This window comes from Rhinolophus ferrumequinum, chromosome 19, assembly GCF_004115265.2.
Source record: "Rhinolophus ferrumequinum isolate MPI-CBG mRhiFer1 chromosome 19, mRhiFer1_v1.p, whole genome shotgun sequence".
Taxonomy (NCBI): domain Eukaryota; kingdom Metazoa; phylum Chordata; class Mammalia; order Chiroptera; family Rhinolophidae; genus Rhinolophus; species Rhinolophus ferrumequinum.
Genome location: NC_046302.1, coordinates 28,976,926 through 28,989,087, shown reverse-complemented (window position 1 = coordinate 28,989,087; position 12,162 = coordinate 28,976,926). Strand labels below are relative to the sequence as shown.

The window sequence follows — 12,162 nt, the reverse complement described above, 5'->3', positions numbered from 1 at the left end:
TGTCATCTCATTCCCTTTTCTTTATTCTCTCTCTAGTCCTGAAAACATGCATTCAGAGAGTACAATACAGAAACATCCTAGAAACAAGCAGGAATAGTGGCATCATGGCACATCCAAGGCTGCTAAGACCTTCCTGGTGCTTCCTGTTGATTCTGGAATCCCACATAGAGGCAGATCTCCCTGGGGTATTTCCTTAAAGAGAACATGATTTCCCCTCAAGTATGTGGTCCGCATGCTGAGTGGAAGCAGGGGATTGGATGGGAAAACAAAGTGCTTTGGAGAGGTGAGCGAGTAGGTTAACACTGCAACCAAGATAAAATATGTGTGGGCTTGTGCGTTTTCACTTAGTCTTTTTTCTTTCTAAGAATATAAAAATGTACCAACCAAATTTATACTTTTCTTTTAATTGTTTTCTGTAAAACTGTAAAGAATACTTTGACCATTTATCCTAAAATTCTCAGGTCAAACTCTACAGGCATGAAACAGTTACCACCACCTCCTCCTTCACCAGTCTGATCTTACAAGTGACATCAGTGTTTAAAAATGGGATTGAGTGTTACGACATTTTGGTGCTATTCTAAGAAATATACAATGTACAAGTTGTTCCTATGTTGGGGTTTCTCAGCATTGAGCTTGAGATCTTACTCAGGTATTTATTATTTTCTCACTCTATATTTACCGGCTTCTACAATGTAGCAGGAATGGTTCTGGAACCCAGGGGCCATTTGGCCTCTGTTCTCAAAGAATTCCCATTTCAGTCAGGGAAGACAGACAATAAACAAACACATAATGCAACAAACACATAAATGCAAATATTTCAGATAGTGATAAGTCTCTCTCTCTCTCTCTCTCTCTCTCTCTCTCTCTCTCTCTCTCTCTCTCACACACACACACACACACACACACACACACACACACACACAAATGGAGTTGTAATAGAGTGGTTCCTGGGGTAGGAGGTAGTGGGCAAGGTTAGATAGGTGGTTTTTTGTGCTGAGAACTGAATGGTGAGGAGCCATTCATGCAACGACCCTAAGGAAGAACTTTCTAAGCTGAGAGAACAATTAGTAAAAAGGCTGTAAAGAAAGAAAGAACAGGAGGAGTGTAATGAACAAGGTGGGCTGAGGCTGGAAAGTTGAACAGGAAGAGGGTCAGGTAAGACTTTGCAGAACATGGTAAAAGGGATGGGTTTTAGTCAAATTGTGGTGGAACCCCATCGGAGGATTTTGGACAGGAAATCACAGGATATGATTTATGTTTTGTAAAATGACAATTTGGATTGAGTGGTAATAGTGGAGATGAAGTGACAGTTTTGGGAATATGCTGTGGGCTGGACTGTGAATCAATCTGTGTTGAATAAAGAAAGGACCTGCTGATGGACTGGATGTGGAGATGTTTAGCTTGAACACCTGGGTTATGGTAGTATCAGCCCAAAGGCCTCTTTTAGCCTGGGGTCCTTGCAGCGACCCTCCCTGGAGAGCCTTCTATCCAACTCTTGGTGTCATAGATAATTTCCTCCTATTATTCAGGAAAGCCCTTCTACATTAGACAGCTCCTTAACAGAAATAAGTGTGTCAGAGAATAGGAAATGAGACTATCTAGAGAGAAAACATTAATTTCACGGACATCTCAGAACTATATATGTTTTCTCATGAAGCTTCTGACAATCTAAAATCTAAAGACTAGCTTCTCAGAAGCCAGCATCACTGGCTTTAGATGTCATCCCTTAAATATGCGTATAGGGTGAAAATCCTGGATATTTTAAAACATGACTATAGGTTATCAATGAATGCACACTTTGATCGAAAAAGCCAACTTGTCTAAAAAGCCGTACCTGTTCTTGTTTTCTAGTTCTGCAATCAGCTGCCTTTGTTGCTTATTTGCATCAATGGTGAAGGAGATATCAGGAGCACTTCTCTGCTGAGTTGGCTGCTGGAAAACATGTGGTTTGCACTATTTAATATTGGGAATGGGAACCCCCACGTGTTTGAGAAGACAGGAATCATGAGATATGCACATAAGAAAGAAGAAACTTTCTCTCAAAACAAAAAAAGCAAATACATAAAATCAAATTGTCTCCTGAGGATCAACTTTTCTGTGTATCTGGAGCACATCTATGCAATGGAAAGCAGAACAGAATTCTTTGGCAGGCAAATACACAAAACATAGAAAAAATTGTTTTTCAGCTTTCTGATTTTAAGTCTTCAGGGAGCTATTTCATTCTTGCCATGCTGTCCCCATTGAAACTATCCTCTCACTAGAGGCGGGTATGAAAAATATTTCACTGTTGAGATGTGTGCCTTCTCTAGAATTACTGTTCAATTACTGTAATGTGAAATTTAAAATTTCATAGTTTTAAAGTCATAGTTAGTATGACTTTCTTTTCTTTTTTTCTTTTGGAATAGGACTTTATTGGGGAACACTGTGTACTTCCAGGCCTTTTTTGAAGGGGGCGCTGCCTATCATCCCTTGTGGGAGTCGAGGAATGGAACTGGCAACCTTGTGGTTGAGAGGATGTGCTCCAACCAACAGAGCCATACTGGAGCTCAGCGGCAGCTCAGCTCAAGATGCCGTATTCAATTTTAGTTGCAGGGGGCGGAGCCCACCATCCCTTGCGGGACTTGAGGAGTTGAACTGGCAACCTTGTGGTTGAGAGCCCACTGGCCCATGTGGGAATCGAACTGGCAGCCTTCGGAGTTAGGAGCATGGAGCTCTAACTGCATGAGCCACCGGCCGGCCCTCTTTTCTTCTTTTGGTCAACATATTTTCAGCATTTCTTTATTCATATATGTAATTTATTATATATATACATATATATATGTATATATATGTATATATATATATATGTATATATATTCTTTACTTTTATACCATACAACCTCGTCATTCTTGGTCATGAAACCAGCTTTAACAACTGGTATATATGCAGTCATAGCTTTCTCCTTTTTTATAAAATTATATATAAATATGTATATATATATACACACACATACATAAAAATTAAGTTTTAACAAATTATATATATTATGCATAAATTAGTCCTTGATTACATACACGTACACATGTGTGTATATATATATATATACATATATATATATAAATATGGTAAATGATTATGTGTATATGCACATATATACATTTATATACATGTAATAATATACCATATCTATATATGTGTATATATGTATATGTATATTTAGTTAAGGGTTAATTTGTCATTGTTCTATAAAAACAGGGTCAGATTATGTATACTTCCTCGTGCCTTGCTTTTAAAAAATGGAGATTTGGGCTTACCAAAGATATGGAGAAACTGAGCCTGATTTTTAATGTCCAGAAACATGACTGTAGGAAGTATTAAGTGTGGTCAAGTTGTGGCTTTCATAAAGCTCTTCTCTAATTTTTAATTAGCAGTTCTTTCAATAGAGAAATGATCTGTGTTGCTAAAAGAAGATTGAGCTCCTATGTTTTATATCCTAAATGACTTTCTATAGCTAAGTCTGGCATATGGCAGCTTTGACCTGTGACCCAGGTTTTTCTTCTGATTTCATTAGATAATTTTCTCTTTCTTATATATATTTTACATAGTAATAAAAATAGAAACCTCTCTGAGCCAGTTGTGGATTTGAGTCATTGCTTTACTTTTTATGTTAACAGATCAGAAATTATCCAGAGAAATCAGGTGTTAGGCTGGCTCAGCAATGTTGTAAAATAACATCTCAAGCTCTGATTTATGTACCAAAACAGTGGCTGAAAAGGGGAAAACATGGAAGCAGTGGAAGACCAGACCATTTTTACGTCTTGCAGACACAGTAGCAACTCTTGAGCTCTGGTGTTATAGCACCAACTATAAGGATAACAATGAATGTGATGATATCTTCTCACTCAAACTACTTACGGAGGAAGTGGACTCTGCTGCCAGTCTTGCCGCGTACCTGGCAATCAGCCTGTGTTCTTCATCAAGTCGGTTTGAACTCTCAAGCATACTATTGAACACAGAGCAAAGAGATTGTTAGAGAAAGATTGATGTATTCATAGGCAGGTTTATTATTTCAGGTTTTCAGTGCAAAAATTTGAAAGCTATATAAAACCCTGTTAGGTTAATGATCTCAGACTTGGATTCAAAACATGATTTAATATGTGGCCAGGAAGGTCATTCATAAATCCTGTCTTCAGGCAATTCAATTGTCTTACTAAGAAAGCTCCAAAGAAGAGTGAGTTTTCTGATAAAAGAGTATTTTCTCTTTAATTTTATTGGCTTTAACATTTTTTATTTCCTTATCACACAAGTAACACATGTCCAAAATAGAAAATATGGAAGCTAGATTTAACCAAAACAAAACAAACCAACTGTAGTGAGCCTGCAGTGATGACCACCTCCTGGTATTCACACTTGTGTGTAATTCTCTCCCTTTCGTATGGGCTGGACTTACTGGCTTTCTTCTAAAGAATAAATATGGAAGAAGTAACGGAATGTCACTTCCAAGATTAGGTTATAAAAAAACCATGGCTTTCATCTTGGATATGTTTACTCTCCCTTTAGCTCTTTTGGATTGCTTACTCTGTGGGAAGCTAGCTGTCATATCATAAGGTGGCCTGTGGAAAGGCCCATGTGGTGAGGAACCAGAGCCAGTCAGCACCTTGTGAAGGAATCCACATGAGCAGAGCCTTTGGATGAGATCGCAGCCACAGACAACAACTTGATGGCGACCTCATGTAAGTCCTTGAACCCCAGGCACTTAGCTAAGCCAAACCTGGATTCCTGACCCATTGTGAAATAATAAATGTTTGTTGTTTTAAGCTGCTAAGTTTTGGGGTAATTTTTATGCAGCAAAAGATAACTAATATAATTCTCATCAATAATATTACTACCTAGATAACTTACTGTTTTATATTTACTTCCAGAGAAGTGGAATTACAGTAGTGCTTCTAATGATGCAAATGGAAATTGTTTAGTGTCTCCTATGTGTACAAATTTATAGAAATTGTTCATATTAGAATAAGGATGAATTGAGTCTCTAAAACAACTAATGCAAATAGAAGCAAAACAAACAAACAAACAAACAAAACCATTAATGCAAATATCACCTCTCCCTATTTCAGAAGGCACTTCACCCAAGATTAAGTTTTGGTTGCTATTAAAAAAAAAATTCTATGTAACATACTAGTAACATCAATGCTGTTAACATACTAGTTGGTCATAGTTTGTTTTATCAGTTACTATTGTGAGTATCGGGTCACAATCAAGATTAGAACTAATTCCTCTCATCCCCAAATTTACTTATGTTCTCCCCTATTGGCTCTTATTCTTAAGTATGTTCCTTAAAGAAAAAAATGAATACTCATGATTATACATTAAAATTGACACACTTCTATGCCAATATTAAGGTTGTAAGAATTACCCTCTGCAAAGTCTTGGATCCGTATAAAGTAACATACATTTATAGTATTTATATGTACATTTACATATAAAGTAACCATGCAACATAGTCTTTCAACCTTTGTTCTAAAGCAAGAAGATGAGTTAAAAATCATTATGTGCTTCCAGTGACATATTAGTTATGTCACTCCCAAATAGCTCTTCCCTGTTGACTGAATTCATTACTGTAACATTTTTCCCCCTCATCATTTGGAAGGCATTCCTGTCTCCATTATCTCAGCTCTAGTCTATATTCTTCACATATTACATGTAAACAGTACCTGTTCTTATCATGAATACTTCTACTCTAGATTTAGCCCCTTTCTCTGGGCTTGATAACTACCTAGAATATTCCTCAGTTTCTCCATTTACCAAGTCACTTCTCCATCCTCAGAAAAAGAGTCTTCTTTTATCTTTTTGCCCAAATGAAAAAGCATCAAACTAATATGATACATTAAATGCTGGAATACATTAAATGCTCAAAAATGTTAATTAATACAATATTATTATTTTGTCTCTTACTTAACCTGTTCATATTTATCAACCGTTCTTATCTCCTTCAATATATCATCTATCTTCCAGCAACTATCTAGAGCAGGGCTTCTCAAACTTTAGTGTATACACGTATCACGTAGGGATGTTGTGAAAATGCAGACACAGGTGGGATAGGTTGGGGGTGTGGGGCCGGAGAATCTGCATTTCTAACAAGCTTCCGAGATATGTTGATACTGCTGGTCCAAGGACAACAGTTTGAGTAGCTAGGATCTAAAAGATCTTGAAAACAAAATGGAAAATCTAAACACATGAAATGAACCTCAATGTAAACCATATACAATAGATCATTTTTCATGAGAATTTAACTGATATCCATATAGTTTGTGTAATATTTTACAAACATTCCCTTATAACAGAAAATTCTGGGATTCTAGGCTCACATATAGTATCAATCCCTGTGGACTAAGATTTCAATCAGCATACAAAAGACTTGGAGTAAGAAAGTAATTTTAATAGCAAAAAGAATTAGTTCCGGAAAATGGATGCTTTAAAAGCAGATGTTTGTCTTCATAATACAATATCTGTACTCTTTGGTGTTTAAAAATAATAACTGAATTTCTTATTGCAGCTTTAATAAGAAAAAGTTACGCCACCTTTGCTTTAAACATAAATCTACCCTACAAAGAAGCAATTTGATTTTAACATATTTATCATTTCTGGCTGGTGTAATAACAATTATAAGCCTCGTTCAACACTATGTAGACAACAGGACCCATTGCTCCAAGCTCAGGATAATGATTTGTTTGACTGCCTGAAAATGAGTTTGTCAAAAACACTTGTGAATGTTTTGATAAATAAATAATAATAAAAACCTTGGTAAAAAAAACTTCATGATAAAAATGTCTTCATCATGAATGACCAGCAAGTATAAATAATATGAAGGTTACATTAAAAAAATCCTCCTGGAAATGTAAGATGTGAAATTATAGGATTCTGTGCAATAAGCTATAACTCATACTTTCATGACTTTCCTCCACCCATCACTGACTGCATGAGGGGTGGAGTGATATATTACCCCTTTGTACATACAAACGATTTATGAGTCCACATGTGCCATTAGTATGTTCAAATTACGCAAGGGTGAACGAGGCATTTCTCTGATAAATTCCATTATTTCAAGACTTCAGTTACAAATAGTTGAAAATGAATGGCCAATAATCCCTAAATCATTAAAGAAATACTGATTCTTTCTCTATCCCTGGATATTCATTTCAAGACTTTATAATCAGTAATTTTGCTACAAGACTATGATGAATTAAAAAGTGGCTGCTGTGTAGACTGCATTTCGAGTGGGAAGATCTATTATTTTGAAAGCTCTCCACTTTCTACCTTAAATACATGTCCACTGGCTGTTGCTAGTGATTTCAAAATGGCATTCTAGGAAACTCAAGTGGCCTCAGCTAAGCTAGGGCTTATTAAACTGTGATTTAGCAAAGATTTCTGGGAACTCAGGGTTTCTTCACATTATTTTTTGTTGTTGTTTCTCTGTAGGCCTGTTCTGATGTCTAGGGTGGGAAAGTCAACCAAATAATAATGTTATCCAAAGGCCACCAGAAACTCTTCCATGTTTGCCCTTAATATTTTTTTCCATTTGTCTAAATGGTGATGGCTGTTTTATCACTAGAGATTAATTTTTAAGATCATTAGGCCTCAGGTACTGCTCTTCTATTAAAATGCAAATAGCTAATAGGAGGATTACTGCCTGAGAAAGCATTATTAGTTAACACTAAATGGAGGATTAATTTATGAGATCATATCTGATGTTTTGCAGTTGGTTGAGAGCAAAATGCTATGGGATAGAGCCCTGTACAGGCCCTTAGGAGTCAGTGAGCAGAAGAGACAAGGTGGAAAAGAAGGAAGTGATTCGGGGCCCCAATTAGCTTTTATAGAACTGAAGAATGGGGAGGGAGATGAACTAACTCTCAAGGCTCTTTAATGACTGGTTTGAAAGGAAAAGGAAATCATGAAATGAGAATCTTCATGGCTAATAATAAAATTAGCATAATAATGGCTTCTCTATAGGGATGCCTTCAAACTCCTTTATTGAGACCCTGACTTTAACAACCCACTATGTTATAATCATTTACAAGGCCAAGACCATGCATTCTACTTTCTACAAACTCTCAGATTCCTCCATTTCCTTCTATTCCAACTGTCATGGATGTCTCTAGGCCACTGTCATCTTAACTTGAATTGGTATAAATCCTCTCAACGGGTCGCTCTGATTTTAAACTTATTCTTCCCTCCAATTCATTTTCTATCCTGTAGTCAGTGATCTTTTAAAAATGAAATTGGCTGTAACATTCCTATGCATAAAATCCTTCAATATGTTCTCGTTTTTTTAAACTCCTAAATAAGACTTATAAAGACCTGCATAATCTGGCTTCATCTTTTACCCCCATTACTTTCGTAGTCTTACCAAACTTAAGTTCCTCAGATGCCTCATGTCTCTCTGCCCTGAACAATCTCTGCCTCCTCCACCCACGTCCACCTGGCCGGTTCCTTTTCATCCTGCTGTTGGCTTTAGCTGACATTTCCTACCCTCACCTCCAACCTCCAAATATGGGTTCATTGCTTCTCATATATTCCATAGAACTCTGCACAGCACTGCCCTTACTATAGCTGTTATCCCTTTGTATTTTAATTGCCTTTTCACTTGTCTTTATCCTTCACTAAACTGTAACTTCTTTGAGGGCAGAACGGTCAACTTTTTTCACCATTGGATCTTGAGTGTTTAGTACAGTGCTTAGAACACAGCAGGAACTACCTCAGAATTAGTTGGACAAATAAATGAATAAAGGTTAGCTCTCTTAGGAGGATATTTCATGGTCTTTGGCCCACCTCTTCCATGCTTTTCTTGGCTCTGCATGTATCCTCAGTACTTTGAGAAAATCAGAATACAGATGAAATACTGTACTTTAAAACTAGCCATGCAATCTAAAATCGAACTGCGAAATACTCACTTTTGGCTGAGTTAAAAATCAAGACATACTCTATGGCTGCATACAGATTCCTTATTTGCTTTGTATAGGTGCTAAAGTTAATAGAAATGTCATTATACAGACTCATATTTATCAACATCAGATCTTCCCCATCCCCAATCATGGCAAATTCTCTTTTGGTTCACATTTTGTTGTTTTAAAGATTAGGAAAGTAGATGGCATCTGAAAGGGGTTAGCTCCCACTCAAAAGAAATGCTTATTCTTAGAAGAGGTGAACTATTGGTAGGGATGTTATAAAAGAACAGATGGGAAGTTGAGCTGGATCATTTCTTGATTCAAATCCCAGCCCTCTCACTTACTAGCTGTGTGATTCTGGACAAGTTGTAACCACTCTATGCCTCAGTTTTGTCATCTATAAAACAGGGATCCAATGGTAACTTACCTCATGGCTTCTCAGGAGGAAGTACCATGCTAAGTGCTTAGAGCAGTGTCAGGGCACATAGTAAAACTATGCAGGAATTCATTTACTCTTACCTCTAAAAAGCAGGTGGCACTGTCTTGGTATGACCATTTTTGTACCATAACTTTGTTATCTATAAACTAGCTTTTTGCTCAAAAAGATATGATTGGTTACTGGGCAGTATACTAGGTTATACCAAAAAGGAGGAAGACAGTTTAGTTGAATCAATGAAGCGTTTTATATCTCTGATTTCCTAAACAAAGGGAGGAGTTAATTTAACAGTGATAGCCTTCTCTTCTTTCTCCTTGTTCCTATATGCAAAGCTATAATACTGCCATGACTTTTGAATCAAAATGTCCTTTTTATACAATTTATCAGACCATGAGACCATGTCCCATTCTGAATTCTTTATTTTAGCACATTTGGAGAAAGAGTACTCTGAAGTACATTCAACAATATTGATGAAGATACAGGAGGTATCAGTTTATTTCTACCATATTATAATGGACAGGTTTTACAAAATAGAATTTTAAAATCTAACTCTTTATATGCCTTCAGTCCTATTCAAAATTAAGGAAGGAACTAACATTGAGTTATTCCCATGCACTCAGTACTATGTTAGCTAATTTATATCTATAACCTTATCAGATTGGTAGTCTCACTCTCACTTTCTGCAGAAACTTAAAATGTATTAGAATCTCATAACAGGAATGTGAATTCATCTTAAAATCAATTTATCATCTGATTATGCTGAGAAAACCTCTGTGAGTACAACACAGCCAATGCAGATATGTGCATTGATGGTATGACATTCTTCAGATTTATATTTCTAGGTTTCTAAGGAAGTATCTTTCTCAGAAGTGTAGTTCTATAACTGAAGCTCCTCAACATTTTACTGAGGAAAAGGAGTATTGTTGACCAGAAAATGAGAACTCATATAAAAGAGGCATTGTCAGTAAGTGTAGATACTTTCTTTTTTTCAACAAGTTGCAATAAGTCTACATTCTACATTTTTGAAAATCAACATTTACTGAAAAGGGTCAATCTAATCTTAGTCTACACATTAAAAATATTAAAGGTATACAGTTCAGGGGATACAGTGTTGAAGTGTGTTATGGACTGAATTGTGTCTCCCCCCAAATTCATGTGTTGAAGTCCGTATCCCCAATACCTTAGAATATGTTTGACTGTGTTTGGAGATAAGGCTTCTAAAGAGGTGATTAAGGTTAAATGAGGTCATAAGGGTGGGACCCTAATTCAATATGACTGGTATCCTTATTAGAAGAGGAAGAGAACGAGGGATGTACACATACAGAGAAAAGGTCATGTAAGGACAAAGTAAAGCAGCCATTGGCAGGTCAAGGAGAGAGACCCCAGAAGAAATCAACCTTGCCAGTACCTTGGTCTTGGACTTACAGCTTCCAGAGCTGTGAGAAAATAAATTTCTATTGCTTAAGCTACACATTTTGTTATAGTAGCCTTAGTGAACTAATAAAACAGAACAGACAAGAGAGTATGAAGAAATGGTTTTAATTCTTGCCCAACATCACTTCTAGCTTTTAAATTTTGCCTCCATCAGTTGCTTTTCCCACATCAGTGAATTGCTGGTGTTCGCCTTTATCCATGTTTACCACCTCTCTGTCAAGCTTAATACTTTTACTTTTTCATCTACTTTATACTCTTACACTAAATGTTCAATTTAAGGGCTGATTTATAGTAGGTGATTGTTTAATATTAATTTTACTAGTGAAAATGATTTTCTGAGGACTCCTAACAATTTTGCTTAGGGTGAGAGGGAATTTTGTGTAACACTGTCAATATTCCACCACATTAACAGATGTTTATTGGGCACCAACAGTGTGCCAGGTGCTGTGCAAGGTGCCAGAGACATGGTGCTGCAAATTGGAGAAGGTCCTTGCCCCATGAAGGGAAAGATAGATAGTAAACCAACCAACCAACCAACCAACCAACCAACCAACCAACCAACCAACCAACCAATGTTATGGTAAGAATGAAATAAATAGTATGTCATGATAGAGACAAATGTAAGAGACCTATTGAGGAGGTGCCTTTAATCTGAGATTGGAAGGTAGAACCAGTATCATGGTCTTGAGGCAGTTTTAAGAATTGCCTTTAGAAATTGATCAAAAGCTAATATGATTAAGTGTTGTGATTGGGTGGAAGAACCTCTGGCAGCTAAGCTTGAGAAATGGGTAAGCAATGACTAGATCACACATAGGCTTCGAGGCCATTGCGAGGGGTCTGGGTTGTAAACTAAATGCAAGAGGAATGCATTAAAGTGTTTCAAGCTAGCAAGCCAATACAAATTTAGCTCTCATGTATGAAACCTTGAAATAGTCATCAAATGTACGTTTTCTTATACTTGAGAATAACACCTAAGTAGAACAAATTTTAACCAGGTTATGTGAGATCAGGGCTCTCCCTAAGTGACAGCAATGGATGATGACATCAAAGTAAAGTAGACTTTAACTGTACCCTTCCATCCCTCACACAGGAGGCCTTTTCAGAGCTGAGAGAAATACGTCAGAAAATTCTGAATGGTAACTATCAAAGATATAATTAAGGTATGAGTTGGAAGTTCTGGGCTGGTTTCTGGTCCTTTGGTCTGCCTGCCAGTCAGTCCTTATAAACCATTAGCAAGCCCAGGCACTTGATAAGCTTTAGGGAAGGGCTAAAAAGCCTTCACTGTATTGCATTTTGAACCCCTCCCCCACCATTGGAGAAGGTGCTTGAAAATCATTAAGGCTTTTAAAACTCCACTGGATTAG

The 12,162-nt window shown here is 36.8% G+C and overlaps 1 protein-coding gene across 35 annotated transcripts in view; it reads right to left on the bottom strand.

The window, feature by feature from the left end:
* The window catches only part of DTNA (dystrobrevin alpha), a 366,357-nt gene that overhangs the window by 40,371 nt on the left and 313,824 nt on the right, over positions 1 to 12,162 (bottom strand). For 30 of the 35 annotated variants that reach the window (XM_033135726.1, XM_033135730.1, XM_033135732.1 and 27 more), the window contains 2 exons: positions 3,896 to 3,983; positions 1,835 to 1,932 (listed from right to left, as the gene is read on the bottom strand). In XM_033135726.1, coding sequence (XP_032991617.1) covers positions 1,835 to 1,932; positions 3,896 to 3,983 — 186 coding nt within the window. The remainder of the gene's footprint in view (positions 1 to 1,834; positions 1,933 to 3,895; positions 3,984 to 12,162) is intronic. The other 5 variants (XM_033135729.1, XM_033135733.1, XM_033087068.1 and 2 more) reach the window with 1 other exon arrangement.